The following is a 24,777-nucleotide window of genomic DNA, read 5'->3' as shown; positions in this document are numbered from 1 at the left end:
AGGGGAGAGGGGAGAGGGGAATAGCCATGTTCTGTATTTCTCACATACAAGTCTAATTCTTACTGTGGATTGATGTCCGGGTTAATTTTTTTCAGTTCCATGATGTCATCAATAGTCTTTTCGATAGCATCAGGATGCACGCTCACTGATGTCTGCAACAGCTGAGAAAACACCTTTCAGTCAGTCTCTTTCATCAGCACCAATGGCTTCAATAATCCCTCTTGGGATGGAGGCTTCAAGTACTACACTTCTGTATGCAAGCAGGCGCCAAAACCAGGCTGATGTGCTTGCATTCCAAGGCTCCTCAGGCTTCCACAGCTGGGAGAGCGCCATTTTCCTAGTTACGGTACTTGGCATACAGCAAGCACAGAGAAGGTTTGTAATTTGCTTCATTCCTCACCTTTGTTGTTTGGTTTAAAATATTTATATTACACCGATATGATTTCCTTTTAACCTGATAGACTGGAGGTCCTGGGGATACAGTCTAAGGCAGCGGTTCTCAACCTTCCTAGTGCTGTGAGCCTTTAACACAGTTCCTCATGTTGTGGTGACCCTCCAACAATAAAATTATTTTTATTGCTGCTATAATTTTGCTACTGTTATGAATTGTAATGAAAACATCTGTGTTTTCTGATGGTCTTAGGTTACCTTGTTTTCTGATGGTCTTAGGTCACCCTGTTTTCTGATGGTCTTAGGTCACCCCCATGAAAGGGTCGTTTGACCCCCAAAGGCAACTTGCAGGCTGAGAACCACTGGTCAAAAGATTGCCAAAGTTCAAGAAATTGAGGTAAAAGTATTAAAATTCTTGCAAAATAAAGCATTTTTCCTTGTATAGGTAGTCAATTGTGTAATCATTTTTTAAAAATTATTTATTTTATTTTATCTATGTGGGTGTTTCCCCTGAGTGTGTGTCTGTGTATCATGTGTGTGAAGAGCCCTTGAAAGTCAGAATACAGTTACTGATGGCTGTGAGCCCTATGGGTGCTGAAAACCCACCTTGGGTCCTCCGAAGAGCTTCCAGTCAGTGACTCCTCTCTCTAGCCCTGTGTACTATTTTATCATTAATGTGGTGGCTTCTCTGACTTCACTGGAAAATCTCAAGTATAAAGTTAAGTGGTTTGGTTACTGTGCTATCAGATAGCTGATACTGTTATTATATTCTTAGTTTATGATTTAAGAGGCAGTATAAAATGAGTGAATTCAATACTAAATTAAACTTTACAAATCTGTCTAGAAACTGACATATATGTAAAAACGTATGTCAACAATGACCTAACTACCTTGTTTACATTAGCTTTTAGTCAGAGATAACATTTTTGTTCTTGAAAGTTTTATTTTAGTTTTTATTGTTTTTAAAGTTTTTTTTATTACATTGTGTATATACCTGTGTGGGTTACACCCGTTACACTGTATGAATAGAAGTCAGGGATAAACCTGAAGGAGTCCCTTCTTCTATGTGGGACCTGGGCATCAAACTACCTTTACAGGCTGAGTCATCTCACTATCCCACAATTTTTTTGTTTTATGATAGCCATAAGCCCCTCAGTGAAAAGTTATTGAAAAGCAAGAAAATAATTTTATTTACCTTACTTTTTGAATCTCTCAGTGACGTTTCTGTTAAGGCAATAACATACACACAAAAATGTCATTAGAAAGGGCGCTTTATGAGTGTTTGAATATTACTTACGGAATTATGCGCTGCAACCTCAATCCCACCACCTCTGAACCCCGACCTCCCTTCTGCTCAGCGCTCACCGATTTTCATGGTTCTGGAAGCTCCAGGTTTGGTGCCATAGCAAATCCTTTGCAGTTCACACCTTCCGGTGAGCTTCCGCATCACAAACTTCATGCAGCGCCACAAAAATTTACAGTAAAAATATAGGCACACCTGGATCAACATCCTGTGGGGAACAAAAGACAGCACCCTTCCGATAGAAAGCTGAGAGAGAACAGAAGCAGCCACCACCAGCAAGAAAAGAAGCCGGGAAGAAAACCAGCCATTAGATTTCAGCGTCCACGGGTGTTCACTACTCCACTCCGCAAAGTGACAGTTCCCATGATTTACACGACACCAACAAGCTGATGGTAACTCTGAGATTCTTCTACCATCTTTGTCTAAAGTATTTTGGAATTCAGTCAGTATTATTATTATTGCCTCTGCCTGAAACTTGGGATTGCGTGTGCCTCCTATTGCCCGGATGAAAGGCTGCTCAGCGCCCCCAGCAGCCCAGCCCCACCCCACCACTGTCTCCAGCCATCCCTTAAGGCCCTCTACTCATGGTCCACTGCTAGCATTTTCTCCTTTCCTCTCTCTCTCCCAATCTTTCCTGTCTCCCTATGTGGTCTCTTGCCCTCTGCTGTTCGCCTTTGGCTCTGTAACTACTGACCAATCCCAGCATCCATTGCTTCTGCCCTAAAGCTTCCCTAGCCCCTTCAGTTTGCTGAGGAGGCACTTTTGACCTTCCTCCACGAGGATAGTGTTCTCTGGATTAAACTTTCCAGAGACACCTCGGCGTTCTCTTCAACATATATGTATTTGCATGTAACTGAACTTGTGACTTTATTTTTTACGTAGATTTTTTTTTTTAAATGGAAGTGCCTGCTCCTTTGTGCTGTTGTTCCAACCCTCACAGTACCTCCTGCTTTAGAGACAATGACAACCTGTCACCCAGAATGTTATGTTCAGCCCATCTCTTCACATTATGTTCCTAGGAGACAGAATTATTCCCATTACTTCCCGCCTGTGTTGTTTCTAAAAGATTTGAATGTTCTCTGATTACCTCTAGTTCCAGAATAAGATGTTTATGGTTATTCAGATAAATTACAATGGTTAACATTCTTAACAATGTGACTCATTTAGTTGACCAGTTAGCCAGCCAGTTATTTGGTTATATTCTTCATGTGCTTGAATTGTTCAGGTCTAAATACCGTCAACAACCTTGTGTTAAAAGTTAGGAGTCTAATGTGTACAAAGGGGCAAGCTTTAGATCTTATAAATACACACACACACACACACACACACACACACACGACAAGAAAGTGCCAGTATCCAAGCTGCTTCACAAAAAGAAAAAATGGAATACTTTTTGCAGGCAAGAAAATCACACCCTAGGATAGCTAGTAACATAGAAATGCTCACAATAGTTACCAAACAGAAAAAAATGCAGTCAAATACACACATAATGACCTAAGTTTTCTCTAAGAGATAAAACAATTTTAATAGTGATTTATTGCTAATTACTGGAGTCATCATCAGTATTTTTCCTTGATCTATTAAGTACATTTTCTTTTTGATATATATTATTTAAAAAAGCTCAAAACTGATAAAAAAAAAACCTCTAAAGTGTATAAAATGATCACCATAAGTCATAATAAGATATGTTTTCTTCTGTGCACAGCCAATTACTATGAAATCATTACTATGAAATCTGACATTTAAGTGTTCAAGGCAAATACATTCTAAGCTCTGGTAGGATTCAGAATAACAGGTTTCAAAAAAAAAGTTATCTTAAAAATAAATTTAGCAGAACATTTTGATTAGGCAAGTGAAAAAAATGATAAAACCTCAATGTGCTCCATTTTTTTTTCTATTGGATGACTATTCCAGAAAAAAAAAAAGGTTGAGTTATCTCTTTGTTGACTGGTCTCCAGCCAACAATGATAGCAATTCTGGGAAGTATTACTTCTATTATAAATATAAAGGAGGAAAGCCTTTACCTGTTCTGTTCTGGCTTTCAATTGCAAATGGCCTCAGTATGAGGACTAGTGTCCAAACAAAGCCCCTTTCAAGTCTGTGTATCAGGACTCTAGATTGCATATCTCTGGGTCTTTGTTGTACCAAATCTTGAGAGTTAAAAGGCTCTAAAAATTGTTTATGGGAATGCTATCATTTAGAACTTGAATGTTCTCCAAAGGCTGGGTTCTTAAAGTCTTGATCCCTAGGAAGATGCTCCTGGGAAGTGGTGAGACCAAGCAGGAGGTCTTTAGGTCATTTGGAGCCTGTCCGTGAAGGGACTGTGGGATCCTATCCCTTTGCTGTGTGGTCACAGGTGAGCAGCTTTGTTCCCTGAGTACCTCTGACCTGAACTGCTGCCTCACCACAGGTTCAGAGTGATAGGACACAGCAATTACTTGAAAATTATGAGTTAAGTAAATCTTTCCATTGAAGTTGCTCTCAGGTATTGGTTACAGCTAGAGAAGCTTTTTAACGCACAGAGCTTCTTCATAGTCACTCTACCCAGAGTAGAGGCACCAGCTATTTTATCGCTTAAATTGGTCTCTGGAATGTCACCCCTGTGACTACCACATCAAGACATCAGGTGTCCTCGATGTGTCAGGCAGTGACTTAGAGCCTGAGTGTCATTTCTCCTCCAAATCTCCTTGTATTTCAAAAGAAAAAGTCCACATGGCATTTACAAGCAGATAATTTTGTATAAAAAGAGAAAAAAAAAAGACATCACATTCTGTTTGCTTTTCTCTCTCTCTTTTTCATACCCCCAAAGGTGTTTACATTGTCAAGAGTAGTGAAATGCAGTGGAATTCCATGGTGGGCTTAGGATGAAAGCATCACTCTGAGGAAGTGCCAGAATACTATGGCAGCCCTGCCCCAGTCACATAAATTGCCCAGCAAACCATGAATAACAAACTCCCGATAACCTGGCACTCACGTGCTACCTATTCTGTCATGAGCTTCAAGCCTGCTGTCTTTGTAACACTATTTGTTATCCAAGATAAATTTAAATTTCCACTGATCTTTCTCTCTCTTTTTTTGAAGGAAGGTAAGTTTGTTTTAAAGATACATATTTTACGTGTATAAGTGTGCCAGCATATATGTATGTGTATCTCATATGTGCCTGGTACCTTAAAGTCCAGAAGAGAGACTTGGGTCCTTTGGAACTGGAGTTAGGGATTTTTTGAGCTTCTGTGTGGGTGCTGGGAGCCAGACTCAAGTTCTCTGCAAGAGCTACAAGTGTTTATAACTGCTGAGATAACTCTCTAGTCTGTCCCTTGTTTTACTAATTAGCCAACATACATAGACACCTCATTTAAAGAACAGCTTTGCCACTCTAAATACTATCCTAAAAATATCCTGATCTTCAGATCAATCAATATTTTGAGAGATACAATCCATTTTGTGCCTGCTACATAGGCTAGTCTAGGCAAGGCATGCTGGGAAGTAGAAGATCCGCGTCCTTCCTACATCGACACAGTAGGTAAATCCAACTTTTTACCCAATGGAAGGACCAGAGCAGCAAAATTCCTATATGCGTGGATTCAATTACCAACTAGGAAGTTCATGGGGAAATTCCTGATGATCAAAAGAAGGACAAGATTTTAAATGGTGGAATGCTTTGTGGGATTGTTAACTGTGCTGACATATTACTCAGAGAAGGAAATTAAGAAACAGACACATAAATATGTTTTTTCTTTTTGATTGAGGAAGGAGAGAGAGAGAAAGAGAGAGAGAGAGAAAGAGAGAGAGAGAGAGAGAGAGAGAGAGAGAGAGAAGAGGGGCGTGGGGTGGAGAGAGGGAGGCAAGGTCTGTCTAGTTCCTGGTATGGAGGAACTCTTAGGGCTCATTCCTGCCCCTTTCCCATTGTCCTCTATGTCCTCGAGTTTGAGGGGGGCATTGTAAATACAGCCCGAGACAGACCTCCCTCTGTCTTACCACTTCCCCCATGACACAGGCCTGGGGGCTTCTCACCACCTGAATAAGCAACTGGTAAAAGTTTTAAGGACATTTGCTTTTCTCCACTCACTACTGACAAGTCTGTTAAATTTTGTAGGCCTTCTCAGGACTAGAAGGTGAAGACTCTGACAGTCACCCATGCACAGGCAGTAGAGTTGTGCACTTGCTTCTGATTTTTAATCATGTCTTTCTTATAATGTTTCAGAATGAGGTGCTGCAGCCTCTGAGCAGGAATGCCTTGCTGAAGCACAAGGAGACACAGACTCAGTAATAAGAGCTACTGTATGTCTCCCTTCTCCAATGTTTTCTGCTACTGTTGTTTATTATCACACTGTGTAGTGGGGTTTTTGGATGAGTTCACAGCAATATTCTTCCGTAAAAGAATTATGACTATATTTAGTATTGAAATTCACTCTCTAGCCTCAATCAGTGTAAATTATTGAAAATGAATTATATCTTTGTCACCAAATAAAAGTGAACTCTTGTCTAGGCTGCTTCATGAGAGGAGAGCTGACAGGGCTCAGAAAGAGGAGATTCAGGTGGAGCCTGGTGGTGCCTTGCCTGAGGATGAGAGACAGGTAGCTGTGTTGCATACTACTTCATAATTTAAAATATGGGTGTCTGATATCTTCACTCGAAATGATAAAACAGGCTTAAAGAATAGTTTCATTGAACGTGCTAATGAAAGTTAATTCTTGCTTGAAGAAATCCTGTAATAAACAAGAAGTAGACTCTTGGTGAGAAACTAGAATATCCAAATGGAGAACCAGTGGTTGGTTCAAATCACAGTGGTCTGAGTGGAAACACTAACCACAGAGAGTCACTCAGCACCCCAGCATCATGTATATAGACTAAAATGACCTGAGAATCTGTGGGTGTTTGGAATAGAATTAACATAACAAAGGTGTTTGACCTGTTGAAGCAGACCTTTTCCTTCACATGCTTTTTAAAGGGGAAGAGAGAGTCAGAGGATTTGATATGTGAACTGGATAGGAAATCACATATGGGAGAAATAAAACACCTGTGAGCCTCTGGAGACATGTTTCTCTCCTACAGACAGGGAGAAACCCTAGGCCCTGCCATCAGGTGGAGGGGGTTCACAGTCTTTCCTAGCACCCTTTCTCTGAAGAGACCATACTGCCTTCTGAAAAGTAAAAATGAAAGGCGTTGGTGGGTAACTATTTTCAACGGTTTGATGCTGTCTCTAATTCTGTTGCCATGGTGATGGGCATTGTGTTTACATTCAGGGAGACTATCTGTGGGTTTAGAGAATACGCAGGGATTGTGAGGTCAGTGAAATAATTAATTAATGGCTCATCTTCTTCCATCCAAGGAAAAGAAGATGGAGGGTTAACTCAGTTTATTAATGCTGTCATTACTCAAATTAAAAATCTCATACTGAAAAGCATTCCTTTCACAAGATTCGGTTTTTTAAAAAATCACATTCTTTTGTTCTGTGTATACTATGCATGAGGGGACCAGCAAGCACTGTATATTGACATTTAAAACATACTTAAATGTCATCTCAACTGTAAACTTTTATTGACAAATAAAAGTACTTTTTAAACTAGGGTTTGGGGAGGACTCTATAAGTACTTTCATCTCAAACAGGAGGACCTCAATTCAATCCCTAGCGCCCACGTAAAGAGCCAGGGTGGTGATGTGCACCCTTAACACTAGTGATGAAGAGGCAGAGACAGGAGGACCTCTGGGGTCCCTCTCTCACTACTGTAGTGGAGTCAGTGAGATCCAGGTTTAGTGAGAGACCCTGTCTCAAAAAATAAGGTGGAACTTGTCTGAGGAAGACATCTAACACTGTGACCTTTGCCCCCACATACGAGTACATATACACGCCTTTGCACTCGACCACACACATGCACACAAATACAAGTACATTTTATTTTAATAATAAATAAAAATTTAAAACTGAAATATCGAAAAATATTATAATAATTCTAGAGGAAAATGTACGGTTCTGTTCTCCGAAATGGTATAGAAAAGCTTAGTCATTAAAAAATAATATTGATTTTGTTTTAAATTAATGCTTGTGTGTATGTCTGTATGTATATGTGTGGTATATGTGTGGTATGTGCATGTATGTGTGTGGTATGTGTGTGTATGTGTGTGGTATGTGTGTGGTATGTGCATGTATGTGTGTGGTATGTGTGTGTATGTGTGTTGTATGTGTGTGTCTATATGTGTGTGTGCCTATGAGTGAAGGTACCTGCCTGCAGTGGCTAGAACTTCAGAGATAAAGTTATTGGTGGTTGTGTGTTGACAGAAGTTGGCATTGGGAACTCAACTATTTTGCAAGAGCAGATGTGCTGCTTACCAGTGGGCCATCTCTTAGGCAATAGGGAAGCCAATCTAGATTGTCCCACAGGGAGGTAAGAAAATACCTGGGAGGCCATTGTGTTTTTTTTTTCCAGAGGAAGAGGCAAAATTTATTCAAAAAAATAAATAACTAGAATCCAGAGCAGCTTCTATGGGATGCCCCTGGCTTCCACTGATCTTGCCTCCGAAGGAAAGGGGTTTAATAAATAGTCACATAGCCAAACAGTGAGCCCCTGAAAAGCTGAGGGGAAACACAGCACAGGACTAGCAGTAGCACACTCTAGAGACAGCACCGGAGGGAATAACTGGGAAAAGATTCAAGTTAATAGATTCTGCAAGAGTGTAGAAACAGTTGTTTGTTTCAGTGCATGGAAAAAAAAATAAAACGTGTGCACAAAGAGATATGAAGAGTAAGGAGCTGCTTGTGTGCACTTGTACACTTACGGATTGTGTGAGTGTGTGCATTTACGCCTTATATACACATATACACTTGTTTGTGTATATGTGTATGCATGTGTCGTGAAAAAGGAAAAATTGAGACAGTGGATTAAAGTACCCGACTTCTGTGAGAGGAGTTGGGTGCATGGACCACTCATGTTCGTTTCGGGGTCTTGTCTTTATTGTTTAAAGATAGCTTCCTTATCTAGTAAACTCTATCAATGCTTCAAGGGACACTGAGCAAATTCAGGCATAACCACACTCCTGTGCTGTCGCCCCTCAAAAGCACAGGAAGTCGGTTGGTACTGGACGGAAGGAACATTTGCCTGGATAGTCTAGAAATCAGACTGCAAATGTATCCGCAATTCACCAGTATGAGCTGTGTGGTTCATACAAGCTACTATGCCTCTCTGCCTCTCTGGGTCTCTGCTTTCACATGTGTGCTAAGGGAAGGGCTTAGACTGGGTTTTTAGTTAATGGGAGATAAGCTAGCAGAGAAAAGGATTCTCTTCGAAGCCTGCTTTGAGTAGGGGTAAAAATGCTACCGTGCTTCTGGGTTGTTTGATGCTATAGTTGCAAATGTAGGATTGTCTCATAATTCCTCTATTTATCCTCTGCTCACTCTAAAAGGTGTCCACATCTCTTGAAGTGGGGCACGGGTGCTGCAGCGCTCACTCTACGTTGCTCATTGTGGCTTTTTACCTGCTGTCCTTATTCTAAACTACAAAAGTCCTAGGTTCTGGGGCAGAGGTCATCTCTCATGCATGCGTCTCACTCACAAAGACTCACAGTAGGGGGTTACAAAATGCAGAAGCTACCGGAAATAGGTCTGTGTTTAAATGCTAAGCAAGCTTCCTGGTCTTCCTCTATAAGATGCTCATCCAGCCCCTTACTATAGTTGCTCTAAGAAGAAAATTGTTATAATATGGGTGTCATCTCAGCAAGTGATGACTGGAAGAATCAGTCTACCTAACTGTTAGCTAAGTGTGAAGGACTTTCAAAGCCCCATACAGTTATGTTTGTGAGTGATGAGGCTTTAGTTAGCCAATCAGAACAGTAAAATACTTTCCCCAATTACTTCAAAGCCTGGAGGGACGGACGGATCTGCTGTGTTGCTCAGTTTCTCTCATGGAGGTTTGAGTTTGCCAAATTCTTGCCCGTCTTTTCTTACTTCAGGAATGAACATACACAGGAAGGTTCACAATGGAGAAGTGAGAAACTAAGGCTGGGACAGTCAGTGGCAATTATTTATAAGGAGTGACTTCAAAATTCCCCTTTTCAGAATGTTCCAAAATAATGTTCTGGTGACTTAAAAAAAAAATCCAATTTCAAAATAATGAAATTCTAATGAGGGCAAAGATCTTGAGTACAAGTCTTGAGCCCCATTACGGCACCTATCAATTGAATTAAAATAAATACAGTGTACTGTAAAACGCTAAGCCTTAGTTCCACGCGGGGTTTAAAACATGCTGACCTCCTTGTGAGGTCATACGGACATGTTGTTCTCATTCACTGTGTCCTTTGATTTCTTTTTATCTAGCCGTGACTAAGGTCAGATTGGGAGCCGCGGGCAGTTAGCCAACGTTCCACGACTGCGTTCAGTTACAAACATATCCTCAGCTGGGAGTACTCTTCCTGTAGCAATTATTTGTTCTATCTGATGCGTTTAAAGAAACACACATAAAACATTTTCTCTTTTCCGTTTTGCTCTGAGTAGCTCCACTATTACTATAAGTAATGGCGGCAGCAGCCGAAGAGGCGGCTACTGCTGTGATTTGATTGGCCCGTGCAAAACTCATGTTCAAACTGATCTCCGCTGTGAAATGTTAAGGGGTTAGACCAGTGACACCTTTTAGAAATGACTAGGCCATGGGTGCACCACCCTCATGAACAAGTCCACTTATGGGTTAGTGGATCAATCCATTTATGATCTTGAAAGTAGGGCTCTTATGTAGTCTAGTTTGGGTGTCTGTCATAGGCCCCTCTCACCATCTAGAGCCTTGGGATTCTTCAGGGTCTTTGGCAGCAAGAAGGTCCTCTCCAGATGTAGTCCTTCTACTTTGGGCCTCCCTGCTTCCAGAATCATGAGCTGAATAAACTTTTTTTTTTAATAAATTGTTTGGATTGAGGCATTTAGGAAAAAAAAGACTAATATAGACATCATATAGTTTAAATGTAAGTTAAAACACATTCTTTCTTACCATCTGGATTTCTCAAAGTTAATCTAGCTTCTTATGGTGTTCATCCAGGACATTTCAGTTAACAGATGAATCTCCTTGTGGCCTTTTAAGGAATGCTGAAATTCTCCTCAGTAAAAGTCAGCTACTCATTTTACATAATGTAATGAATCAAAAATTAATACCTGATTCACCCAGGCAATGTTATATATATATATATATATATATACATATATTTTTTTTTTTCTGTTGAAATGAAAGGATTTCCAAAGTTGCCCAACAGCTATGAAAATGGACTGTGGACTGTTTGGGGGAAAAATAGTAACATAACTTTATAGAGTTTTTAAATTTCTTGATGTCTACCCTTTCACATTCCATATACATTTAAAAAAAACCTGAAACAATATGACAGTAAAAAAAATATTAAAAACAAAATATTAACCAAAAAACCAGCAATCAACAAAGAATGGGTAACAAAGCTCCTTTTGTGTTTTCAAAATAAGCAATTAGTGGAGAACCCTCTTTCTTTTAACACTTATTCATGTGGTATCTGTGTGTATGTGCATGTGTGCATGCTTGTACACATGCGTGTGCACGTGTGTGATTGTGTGTACCTGTTTGCCTGTGAGTATGTGGGTATGCACAGCACACATGTGGAAGACAACATGCAGGATTTGGTTGGCTCCTTCCACCATGTGGGTTCTGGGATCAAAATCGGGTCATCAGACTCACAGTCAACCATCTTTACCCTATAAGCCATTCTGCCGCCCCCTCATTTCCTTCTTAATGTGCAGTCTGCTCCTCTATCTTCAGTCTCACATAAGTAACGAATTACAGGTGATCTTTATAAATATATGTGTCAAGGAACAAGAGAAGTGTGTGTTAGCAGACACAGCTGACACTGCTTCAGTATCACTGATCCTCTAAAATCAAGTGTTAGGGCCTCTACAAACACACCATTGCATTCATTCCAATTATCAAGGAAACTTAGAGAAGCCAATGCTACAGTTTCTTGTAGAATGGTTTTGGCTCAAGTTTTTCCAAAATGCACTGAGACAGAAGAAAAAGTTCAGCAGTACAGGCTTGACACAAATCTCACAATCACCCTGACTTCTGTGATGGAGGACGCTCCTGGCCGCTAAGCTGCAGGTCACATGGAACTTCTTGTTATCATGATTCTGCAGCTAAAGGATCCATATTTCCATTCGGCAGATAGTCATACCAGTTTTTCTTGACTGTATAAACAGGTGGGTTAATAACTATATCAACCAAAAACATATCAGGTCAAATAAATGTCTTAGTGATCCTTCAAATACTATCACTTCACATAGCTGAGATAAACAAGTTAGTGAATATTCTGTTCAAGATGACAAACTCTGTAATTGTGATCTCCAGAGAGTTTTGCATAATTACCTAGTAATCACCACTGACCATATCAAAGTACAGTGAGTCCCTCACTCCCTTACCTATGCCTCCAGAACAATGATGGAAGCAAAACCAGTGGGGAGAAGAAAGCCTTAAACTGCCTCTGAGAGAGTCAAATAATTTCTTCAAAGAAGCAAGCCCATTGCTCAGAGGGTGACCAGAGCAGAGCACAGGATGTGTCACAGACGGAGGTCACTATCTTGATGGAAAGAAGACTACATTTTTTAATTTTTGGAAAATGCATTTAATTTTCTAACACTCAGACTGACTTTATTTTGTCATATTTTATTATGATTCAATATATTTTACTAGAAAGTTTGATGGCAATTAGTAATCTTGAAGTTAGTTATAAGATGTCCAGCGGATATTTTCTAAACAGCAGGACTGTCCAAAGTATACTAACACTGATACTCCACGCAGGTCTGTCTGGGAGCTGTTAATAGATAACACAGAGACATCACCAGGCAGCAGGAAGAAGCTGACAGACTGTGGTCAGAGAAAACACTATCGTGCTTTGGTGTGTCAGCCAAGCCCTAACTTTTTGGAGATTTAAAATTCTTTATTTCAGAGCAGTAGATTTTACACAAATTACATCCATTGCTCCCTTAATAGATGATTCATGGACTTCAAGTTTCAGGTGGCTGCATATCATTCTTCAGAGACACATGTCTCCAAGGTTGTGAAGAACATTCATGTTCTTGGGCCCAGACTCTGCTGTCGTCTCCAAGAGCTCTCTCAACATCAAAGTGTGGACGAGAGTTAGGAGAGGAGCCTCACACGTTACCCTCATTCAAGATGTAGTGCCAACAGACCTGTCTTGGGACCACAGCCGAGAAACAGAGGAAACAGCTCTCTAACAGGCAGGGAGATTTCAGTTTCAGAGGGAGCTGAGGTCACTTACCTCAGGAAGTGCTTCATTGTGCAGGTGTTGACTCTCCGGATACTATGCCAACTGTCTTCAAGCAACTGCTTCCAAATTTGCTTTTGCAAAGTAAGTGTGGGCTACAGGGAAAAATTAGATGAGTTACTGGATTTCCAAACAAAGTCCTCCTGTCTTGCTTGGGTAAGACAACATGCTCCATGCCCAGAACATTATCACTAGAACTGCCCACTAGAGGAATCCAAAGGCTGGAGACGAAAGCTGTGGCCTTTCGCCTTACAACTGTGCAATTAACTTTGCATTTTAACTCCCTTGCTGGGGATGGTTTTGTGAGCTTCAATGATAAGCCTCTTCTCTTTGGGAGATATTTTTCATAATATTTTAAGGAACAACAGGTTTAAGAAAAATAAAATAAGGAATAATAAAAACTACTATCATGGTTTCCAGATACACCATGACCCCGGCACCCTTAACTTTCCAAAAGCACAATTCCAAAAGAACCGGAAGGAGCTGATACTCTTGTTAAGCTCAGAATTGGTACAATTAGTATATGTTAATAAAAGATTTTAAATAATTGTTCAAGAGCCAGGTGCCCCTAACAAATAAATAAATGTGCCAAGTTCAAGATATGTATGTATGTATGTATGTATGTATGTATGTATGTATGTATGTATTTTGCACAATGAACAGAGGAGTAAGATATTACATTTGTACAGTTCTTTGCAGTTCAAAATTTCCCTAAGAGAGACCCTAGAAGAATCATAGAAGAGGAAGATAAAGACTGTAAGAGCAGAAGACAGGGAGGGGCTGTGAAACACCATCTTCTGGACATGTTGTGGCATTACAGTCTTATCTCCCAGCAGTTGTGGTTATATGCCCTTGGCCTGCACAAGTCTGGTCCTGTTAACACAGGTCTCCCCCGTCCTTTGCTCACCTATTGCCTATGGATTCTGGGAAGGGAGAAGTCACTGTCTTTAGCTGTGTATCCATTGGTGAGGCCACCAAGTTCCAGTAGACAGCCCTGGTTAAAGTCAGTGGGTCACAAAATGAGGCAGGCAGGCATGACAGTGAGAAAGGGATTTGTGGAAAGGGAAGGAGTTGGAAGGGGAGGAAAGAGTGAGGATGGAAGCGATTAAATTGTCAAACGACTCATTTATATTTAAAAACCTCAATAATGTTTGCTTTCCCAAAGCCTATGGCTTCTGGCACATCTGCTTCCTTCTGGTAAGGATGATACATGAGGCAGTCGACAGAGAACTGGCTTCAAATAACAGCAGAGAGAAGATACTCTTGAAGGAAGGGCAAAGCTTCAGGAGAAGTGAGTGGAACAGAATGTGTGCACACACCAGAGGGCAGCACCACAGCTACCAGCTAGAGCAGCTCACAAGTCAGGGGACACAGCTCAACTAAAGGCCAGCCTTCCCCTTAACACATATGTGAGTCTACAAGTACTCTCTATAATGTACAGTCTACGTGTTTGAAAAAAAAAAAAAAAGAATCCACACAAGTGGTTGATTGCTTCTGGCAAGACAGAGAGGGGAGAAATGACCTTTGATGTTATAAGTGCTTTTCTTTTAAACTATGTCAGAAGCAAAATTAAAAATAATACTTGCTCGTTTGGGGTGGTAGGAACATTACATCATTCTTTGTATATCCGTGGTTTCCAAGTGAATCCAATTATGAATCCAGTTTTTAATTTAATTATGTAATGCTTCCAGAGATCTTATGGTTTCTCATATAGTCACCTTTGCAAGGAGCCAGGGAGTCTTGGAGAAATGGCCAATTTATAATTGGGTCATGCTGAGAAACATCTTGCCAGAAAGGGATGTGCCTAAGGCAAAAAGGGGTATTTAAAATAAACACAAACATGGAAAGAGCCCCAGTGGCCAGAGAAGAAACAATCTAGGCAGCAAAATAAAGCAATATTGAATTAGAACCTGTGAGTAATGAAGAGCCACAGCTCTGTATCTGCACAAATGGAAGATGGATCAGTAAACACAGGGAGAAGGCTACATAGGTCTCCTCCACACAAGAATGTCAGTTAGATAGGTTGACACTTTGTCCTCAAGGAAGTTATGCAAAACTTCTTGCTCCTTAAAGGGGGCTAGACCTAGTGTCTTCTTGAATACCGTAAGGTATTCTTTCTGAGTAAGTGACATGGGGAAATGTGACAAGCACTACCCTAGTCAGGTGCTAAAGGCAAATGTCACCCAAAAGACGTCTCACTGGGCAACTAGCAGTATGCACATGATACCTGTGGTTTCCACTCAATCCTATCCGGTCTAATCTGGGGAGAAACATCAGACAATCCCAGAGGGAGGGATACCACAGAGTACAGAGTCTCAAATGCTCAAGGTAATCAAAAATAAGGAAAGTCTAGTAAAGTACAGAAGCCAAGAGGTGTGTTCCTAAGGAGATAGGGTCTCTAAACGAGGTATCCTAGGCAGGGTCCTGAAAGCAGGAAAGGGGAATACAGTAAGAGCTAAGGGAATGTTACTAAAGGTCGGTCCAGAGCGCCATAGTCAGAGGGTGGAGGCACTCACTGTGTAAGCATGATGACCTGAATTCAGTTCTCATGATGGAAGGAGAGAGCAGACTCCTGAAAGGTGCCCTCTGACCTACACACACACACGCACACACACACACACACACACACACACACACACACACACGGATGGCAAGTTTGTGCTTGCACTTATACACACACAGAGTAATAATAGTAAAACAAAATTGAAACTACTTATAAAAGGAAAACTGTGAACTTGGATTAATAACGAGATCCTAATACATGTCTGTTAGCTGTGGCAAGTATACTGCATCAGTGCACGACATGACTACTGGGAATTGAGAGGTGGTATAAAGGAACTATCTGTATTACTTGGGTAACTTCTCTGCAAATGAGTATCATTTTAAACCTAAATGTTTTAAAGACTTAATGCCTCTTCTGCCTTATACCCAGAATTACCCAGTGGAGATACAGGGTGAATTAGAGAGGTGTGGCTGCATCCTTCAGACTTAACCATCTTGAGTGACAGGCTGATACAGGCTGACGCCATTCAGGTTCCATTTCCCTGTCCATTGTGATTGGTGGATCCTGAGAGGGGAAGGAGGGGCAATAATGCTGTGTGTGTGTTGTGGGGGGGGGAAGCTCAGGTAGCTGTGAGCCTGATGAAATGATGAAAAACAAAATTTTCAGGAGACAGCTTCAGTGAGACAGCCTTAGTTTGGGGGAACAAAGGCTACTTAAACCTTTGGGGGTGGGTGGGTAGGGGCTACTGGGATGAGTGTGTTATTGGCCCTGGCCAGGGTGTAGGGATGTCTCATCTGCATAAAGAGGAATTCCAGACGGTGCTGGACATGACCTTATAAAAGGAGAGGAAATTAAACTGGCTACCAGGCTACAAGACCTCCTGGGGGGGGGCAAAGTTGGGGCCACAAGGCTATCTACACTGGGACATTCAAGCCTGGGATGGGGGGCGTGCTCTGGGGTTTAGACACACCCTTACTACCCCCTCACTACCTCATCTCCTGGTCCCACAGCTCCCAGGCTTCACAACAGGAAAACAGATGGGTACTTAAGCACAGAATTGCAAGTAGAACTGTGACCCCAGACATCAAGTAAGAGAGACTACCATCTTAAATGCAGGGGATAGGGGGCTCCCTAAAGAGCACATACAAAACCCTAGAAATGAAAGAAAGCACAATGCCTATAGAGAGAGGATGTTCCTATGTCCGAGGTGGTCTCAGTGAGAAGGCAATGAGATGTTGTAGGCCTATCAGAAGGCTTTGTAAATGATATTAAAGAGTCTGAAGCATCTCACATGAGTAGTGAGAACTACTGCAAGTTTTCTTTTTTCTTTCTTTTTCTTTCTTTTTTTTTTTTTTTTTTGGTTTTTCGAGACAGGGTTTCTCTGTGTAGCCCTGGCTGTCCTGGAACTCACTCTGTAGACCAGGCTGGCCTCGAACTCATAAATCCGCCTGCCTCTGCCTCCCAAGTGCTGGGATTAAAGGCGTGCACCACCACCGCCCGGCTACTGCAAGTTTTCAAGTTGGTATATAACACAATTTGATTATTAGTTTAAAAAAATGATTTGATTATTGGGGCTGGAGAGATGGTTCATGGTTAAGAGCATTGGCTGCTCTTCCAGAGGACCTGGGTTTGATTCTCAGCACTCTCATGGTAGCTTAGAACCACCTGTAAGTCCAGTTCAAGGGGATCTGATACCCTCCTCTAGTTTCGGTGTATATAAAGCATGCAAATGGTGCACAGACATTTGTGCAGGCAAAACGTCCATACACATAAAATAACATTAAAATTTAAAAACACACTCTGAGTATAGTATGAAGAATGAGTTGTCCTATGGTGAAATTACAGGTGGTGATACCATTTAGAAGCTCTCGGTGATGTTCCTGGTAGGGATAATGGTGTAGAAAGGCAGTGACCTAGAGAGACATAGTGAAGAATTTGAGAGATACTTAGTGGGTAGAGTTGGCAAGGCTTTTGATGGTGGGGTTGGCAAAGGAAAATGAGGAGCCAGCACAGGCCTCTGTCTGTGGATGACAACTGAACAGGGAATTCACTGAGCTACAGAATTCTGCAGAGCTGGACTTGGGACATTCTAGGTTTCTAGGACCAAGTGACGGTATGGAGCGCCAAATAAATGGACTATCTCAGCAGGTAATTAGCATCATAGTCCAGATGGACTTACTAAACAAACCTTATATACAGACCATGCAATTCATACAAATTCTTCATGTGGATGAGATTGAATTAGAGATCTCACAAAGCAGAGGTGGTAAAGAATGAGGTACAGCCAGGAATACATTGTTAGACTCAGCAGGCCATTTTCTCTCAAGTAGTTCAATTTCATATGGCTACAAAATTGGTTTATCATAAAAATATTTTATGTTCATTACCAGAAAAATAGTACTAAGTTCTCTCCTGGGGAGTTTGACCTATCTAGTCATGGGTTCTTGGTCAGACATCATGATGTAAATTTAACCACAGGGTGGGGATTGGGGGGGTGGTTGTGGCTGGCACTGCATCAAACAGAGTAACATAATTTGGAACTAGGAGGAAGACTTACTATCTCTGGGGAAAGTTGTCATGTGGTAGAGAGGGAAGGGTGGTTATGATGCAAAGTTCAGGAGAGAAAGTTCATAGCTTGAACCTACAACTGACCATCTGGTAGCTTTAGCCAAGCTGCTTAGTCTGTCTAGGGTTCAGTGGGAGGGGTAGTTATATCTACCTTCCAAGGACTGGATGGACCAAAGCATCTATGTGCTTAGTACCTAAAGGCACATAGTGGGCACCCAGGGCCTGAGCATCCATGGCACGATTTCTTTGTCATTATCTTTATGTCTTCATCTAAAGTAAAAGATCATTTTGCCAACAATCACTTAAGAAAATGGAAAAATAAATTCGGGTCAGCTTTTGTGACCTGAATTGGCATAATGATGGTAGTATGTATGACTAAGAAGCAAACGGGTGATGAATATTTATCAGGTGGTATCAACCGGGTTCACTTATTGGGTAGAAGAAAGTGATGGGAAAAATAATAATCAGTTATAATAATCTGCCCTTCCACAGGAAGGTAACAACAGTAACAAATTAGGTCTACTTTATTTCTTCCCTCCCAAGAAACACTAAAAATGGCTTGTTGTTAAACAGTAAGTGAAATGCCACTTAACATATTGCCCATTGGCAAATGATTATGTAAGTTAGCCTAACTTATAAAGAAAAATGCTTAGTTCGTATTATGGCCTGTTTCTCTGTTTCAAAGGGGGTGCTGTTTACTGCAATCTTTGTAGTGAGACATGAGAAGGTGCAATCTATGGTGCTTTGAGCTGCTATTGCTCGGAGATATTCTTTGATATTTTTCAGTGAGGGTGCCAAGTGCCATATCCTTTGTAGCCAATTTATCATGTATATTTCCCTCCATCTCCACCATTGTCACAGTGTGGCTACAGTAGACGCCTGGAGTGTCTGTACACACTGGTCTATTAACTTTAGTGATTACATGGAAATTACCTACTTGGTTATATAGTTCACTCATTGGCAAATGCAGATGTCAACCTTTTTTGTTCAATTCAGAAAAAGTTACTATTTTTCTGGCTAGACAATATTGCTACCTCTTTCATGGGTGCGGGGCACCGCCTCGCCGAAAAGGAGAACACCACGCTTCAGGATTCTTCTGGCAGCATTTTTATTACAGTCCTTTTAGTGTTACAGCTCTCTTAGATGGTAGTGAGGCGAGGGACCCCAAGCCCCAAAAGCTTGTGGCTTATATAGCGCTTTAGGAGATGTGCCGCACACTCATTGGCTCTTATGATGTCGCCAAATTAGCATACTGGTTTTCGCGCCTTGCGCAGGCGCACATTCAAGCAAGGCTCGCAAGAAGAACCAGGAAGCAGGAAACCGGCGCCATCTTGCGATGGCGGACGAGGCTCCTAACACATGGGAATTAAGGAAAACACAAAATCCACTCTGTGGACTGTTCCTTTCCCATGACTTTCTACCTAGAGGGAGGTTATTCTAGGGTGGACATCATAACTTTCTGTTGTATTCTGCATTCTTAATATTGTTTAAAAAACCTAAAAAAAAAGTGTGTGTGTGTGTAAGAGAAGGGGAGGGAGGGAAAGAGGGGGGGGCGCTTGCCTGGAGGCCAAAGGAAAGTGTCAAATGTTCTGTTCTATGACTGTCTTGCTTAATCCCCTGAAACAAGGTCTCTCACTGAATCTGGAGCTTGACCTTTTGGGAGGCTTGTGCATTAAGCCCCAGCAATCCTCCTGTCTCTGCCTCTGTCAGTGCTGGGGTTACATGTGCCCGCATCTATGTTCCCAGGGCTGAGTTACAGGTGCCCGAATCTATGTTCAGTCTGTGCAGCAAGCACTCTTACCTACTACACCATCTTCTTACCCTCCCCTCTCCCCAGGAAATGATCCTTTTCATATTTCTTTCCTACCCAGGCTCCTAAACTCTACGGTGTCTGGTGTGCTGTTCTCTCTCTGTAGTATTTTTCAGAATGAATGCTGTTATCTTTCTTAGGAAAATGCATGTTAAAAGCATCAATCAATAACAACACTAGTAAAACAAACTCTAAATTTCCCACCTGGAAGAAAAAAAAACCCTATCTCTTATTTTCCTATGATAACGAACACGATGATGAACTAGGCTTGTGATGCTCGGCAGGGCCCTGCAGTGACGTGTCTCCCTGTGTACAGAGATGAGCAGATCCAAAGAGAAAGATCAAATGGCTGAGCTTGCTGATCAAACACCCAGAGAGTTGGTACTTCAGTATGGGGCTGTGCTGTTATCTGCCTCTTCTCTCTTTTTCCAGCTGGGAGGGAAGGGACAGTGATCACTGGTCCATGGCTTCTGAAAGGCTCCTGGCCCCCCAACATCGGGGGACTAGCGCTGCCTTCTTTGAGCATGAAGTTCCCTGCAGTTCTTTGTAAAGTACCACAGAGTAAACCCATCTCTTCCATCCTCCCATTGAACACCCCAGGGAACGAGTAAGAGACTCTACCAGAGGCAGTCGAGCTCCTTTCTTCAAAATCTTAATCCCTGTATGGGGAGTGGGGGCAGAAAAGGAAAAGAAAAAACTACCTTCTGCCCAGTCTTCAAATTTTAACTGGCTGCATGCTCTAACAACCAAAATGCTTGTGGGCTCGTGGTGCTTGCATATACACAAAATACAACCCACAAAGTGAATACTACTTCATTCTAACATCTGCCCAATATGGATAGCCCACTATTTAAAAAATTTATATGGAGTACATTTTTTTAAAAATCTGGTTCTCTGCCTTACAAGTGCTGGGATTTAAGGCATGTGCTACCTCTACCTGGTATAAAATCCGACCTCAAGAATTAAATCTTAGTTTCAGGTTTTTGTGGAATTAATAACAACTAATATCTACACACAACTTGCTAAAAGTCGGGCAACAGCCAATGGGTTTTGCTTGTATAGACTCAATCCTGGCCACTTCCTGAAGTGAATCATAATTGTTGTCTCCATTTTGCAGCTGGGGATATCGTGCTGGAGCAGTTAAGGGACCTTCCAAGGAAGGGTTATGGTTAGCAGAGGCAGAGCTGAGATTCAAATGCAGTGTCACTCAGCTCTCTTCTGCGATGCCTCTAGAAGCCACATGCTACAATATTCCAGATAGGCATGGAAAAGAGAATACAACCTACATTTCATTTATACTAGAGTGCAAAGCCAGGAAGCCATCAAGGTGTGGGGCTCATGTATATCCCAATCTGGGAGACCAGCTTCCAGGACTGCCTGACTTTGCATGTTTATGGTCTTTTAAGGACATGATGCAATAAAAATAGAGATGGCATTCCTCAGTCAGGTAGAGATTTAGGACTTTACTAAAAACAGATATAAAGTGGGCCTGGAGAGATGGCTCAGTGATTAAGAGTACTGGCTGCTCTTCCAGAGGACCAGGGATTGACTCCCAGTATTTACATGGTGGCTTATAACCTTCCATAGTGCCAGCCCCAGGGGATCCTACACCCTCTTTTGGCCTTCTTCGGCGCTGCATGCATGTGGTACATATGTATATAGTGCAGATAAAACACCCTCACATAAAGTAAATGTAAACTAAATATTGTTTTAAGAAAAGGAAATAGATGCACTTGTTTTTGACCCACCCCATCCTCAGTATGTTTAGGTAGAAAAGACAAAATGGAGGGGAGAGGTGCGCACCCTAGGAAAGGCTCACGCTAACAACTGCCTGAAGCTGGTGTGGTTTAAAGAGCAGATGAACTCAGCTCACATCAGTTCTTTATTATGCTCTGTATGTATGCTCGTCTATAGATGATTTCCAAAAAATTAGGAAAAAAACCCTCCCCCCCCAAAAAAAATGAGCATGCCAGCAGGAAACACATCTGCATGGGACATGAAGCAGGGACGCAGATTGTGGGTGAGGAGTCTGGGCAAAAATAACCCGCCTGAACTGCTGTGGCAGGCAGAGTCACAAACCAAACAAGAGCACCATCAATCTTTTCAGATCAAACGAGCCTAGCGTCAGATTTCGGTTGGGTGAGTAAATAGATCTAAATTAGCAAATTCAGATAATGTCTATTCTCAGCTGATCAAGTCCTGAGGAGTAACCAGTCTCCACAAGATAAGAGGCTCATCGTGTTAAAAGGATATAATGCAAACAAGAGAACACACTCGACAAAAAAGACGGAGAAAGGAAGGAATTAGTAAGGCAACAGAGGGGCAAGATGGCATGAAAAAGAGAAGAAAAATCCTAAGGCTATGCACATTCGGAGTATGGATAAAATGCAATTTGGGGTTTAAGGTATTCACATAAGGACTGAAAACTAGCAATATGAAAAATTACCACTCCGGGGAATGAAGAAAGTCTTTGAAATGGAACAGTGACTGTTCACACATGGCACGGAGCATATCCACTGGAGGTGTCATGCTCACACAGAACTGGTCCCCTGAGGCCAAGCTCCAGAGCCTCTCTTTCCTCTTTCCTCAGCAACTAGCTTCAGAACTGCCCTGCTGACATGCACGAAGATGACAACTCGGGAGGTTTTCCCTTCCTCAGACGTAAACACTCATCTGGGGCTTATTTTGTGATTTATAGCAATGGCAGTCCACGTTCACTGTACAAGTCGAGGCCACCCATAAATTTACTTATGTCCACCTTCAACAACGTATGTTTGTCTGCCTTTCAAGGCAGTGAAGGATTGGTGAGCACAGCTGATGAACTCTGTCTCTGACTTTTAAAAGACCCCGGAAGTCTAAAAATAGAATAGTGCACTTGACACAAAATAGTCTCCATATTTTCATTTTGAAAATTAAAATTCTAAAGAAAGATCACAACCGAAGACAGTAAATATGTGGACACAGTTTCTCACATTAAAAGCAAAATGTACTTTCTTGATAAATACAAATGCTTCTGGAGAAGGATTGGCGGCCGTATGACCAAGTCTGACTAGTATGCTTTAAGTGATGTGAAAGCATTACCCTGGTATAAATAAAACCCCCCTTTCATGTATTTATTTCCTTAGTTTTAGTTTTGTGTAGGTGTACATGTCTGTCACTGGTTATGTGCACATGAGTGCAGGTGGCCATGAGAGCCAGAGGTGTCTTCAACTGCTTGCTATCTTTTTTTTTCTTTTAAGATAGAGTCTCTCACTGAACCCAGAACTCACGGATTTGGCAAAATCGGCCCCAGGACTCTCTTATCTCTGCCTCCTCTGCTCTGGGGTACTGCACCTGAAGTTTTACATGGAGACCCAGACTCAGGTCCTCACACCTGTGTGGCAAGTGCTTTACAGAATGAGCCGTCTCCCCAGTTCCTTACTTAGCTTTTTACTCAGATTACGTTAGCTTATTTCAGTGACATCCTAGGTTCAGCTAAATACAGTTGGGGAAACCTCCAGGACAAGAATGGTGGTGATCAATGCATGACACACTCGAGAAACTTCCAAACTTTAAACATTAAATAGGAAGGAAAATCGTTGCCTCTTGGAAGAGATGAAACACAGTATTTATTGTTCTGACTATTGTCCTTTTTATACTAACTTGCCACTTTCAAACCGGAGCCATCTTTAAAATCATCATGCTCACAGATTCGTGTCTTCACCTTCAGTTTGCTGTCAGGGTTCCTACCTTTTTCAACTTGTCCCCAGACCACTAGCTTATGTCCAGCCAGGTGACTTCTCTCACAAACACTTTGAGAATGGATAAACATCTTCCCCGCCTCGAGGCTCTCAGAATGCCTTATACTCTGAAAGTCCTAGTGATTGGTGAATACCCCTCTGGGATATTCACCAGGGTTAGCCCCATGTAGCGTTTACTAATGCAGAATCAGAAACTAGTGGGCCAAGATAGATCTTACCTACAACCCCAACACTCAAGAAGCTAAGGCAAGGAGATTGACTAGAGTTCAAAGCCAGTCTGGGCTACTGTCTCAAAAACCCAAATCCAAACAAAACAAACTTGCTCTCTCTTATTTAAGCAGAAAATTCATTTGTCATAAAATAATTTCCCAGATTTCCAGGTGGGCAAAGAAATCAGGTTTGGAGACTATATAGTCAAAAGAAAGAAAGAAAGAAAGAGAGAGAGAGAGAGAGAGAGAGAGAGAGAGAGAGAGAGGAAAAGAGAAGAAAAGGGAAGAGAAAGGAAAAGAAAGAAAGGAAAAGGAAAGGAAAGGAAAGGAAAGGAAAGGAAAGGAAAGGAAAGGAAAGGAAAGGAAAGGAAAGAAACCTCTATTGCCACCAGCAGACTGGTACTGCTTCCACACTGTCCAGCATTGGTAGAGTGGCTTTAATGGCTGCAACCCCTGGAATGGATGCCCAAAACAGGTCTAAGGCTCAAGCATGTATGAAAAAGGAAACATTTGGCACTTTCAATCCTGCTGTGAAAACTGGGATCTGTTATGTAATGCAGGGGAGTCCCATGGTGGTTAGTTCATGTGTCAACTTGGTTGGGGCAAGGAGTTCCAATTACATTATTTCTGGGTATGGCTCTGGATGTACTTTCTGTATAACATTAGTGCTAACATTAGTACTTGAATCCCTACACTCAATGAAGCATATTTCTCTTCCTAGTGTGGGTCGATATTATCCAATCTGCTATGGATCTGAATGAAACAAAAGGAGGAAGGAGGGATTTGCTTCTCACATGGTAGGCTGAGAGAGTGATGTCTTCTTGCCCTTGGATAGAATTACAACAGCTTCTCTGGGTCTCTTGTTTGCAGACAACAGATTGTGAACTTTTCAACTGCTACAATCCAAAGAGCCCGTTCTTCATAATAAATCTACACACACACACACACACACACACACACACACACACACACACACA

The 24,777-nt window shown here is 41.7% G+C and overlaps 1 protein-coding gene across 2 annotated transcripts in view; it reads right to left on the bottom strand.

The window, feature by feature from the left end:
- Elmod1 (ELMO domain containing 1) overlaps positions 1-24,777 on the bottom strand; it is a 56,651-nt gene that overhangs the window by 23,158 nt on the left and 8,716 nt on the right. For both annotated transcript variants that reach the window (XM_028783619.1, XM_028783618.1), the window contains exons 2-5: positions 12,965-13,065; positions 1,756-1,901; positions 1,586-1,614; positions 64-161 (exon numbers count right to left, since the gene is read on the bottom strand). In XM_028783619.1, the coding sequence (XP_028639452.1) occupies positions 64-161; positions 1,586-1,614; positions 1,756-1,901; positions 12,965-12,981 (290 nt within the window). In that variant the 5' untranslated portion in view covers positions 12,982-13,065. The remainder of the gene's footprint in view (positions 1-63; positions 162-1,585; positions 1,615-1,755; positions 1,902-12,964; positions 13,066-24,777) is intronic.

Source organism: Grammomys surdaster, unplaced genomic scaffold, assembly GCF_004785775.1.
Source record: "Grammomys surdaster isolate TR1022 unplaced genomic scaffold, NIH_TR_1.0 1162, whole genome shotgun sequence".
Taxonomy (NCBI): domain Eukaryota; kingdom Metazoa; phylum Chordata; class Mammalia; order Rodentia; family Muridae; genus Grammomys; species Grammomys surdaster.
This window is presented reverse-complemented; position numbering and strand designations above follow the sequence as displayed.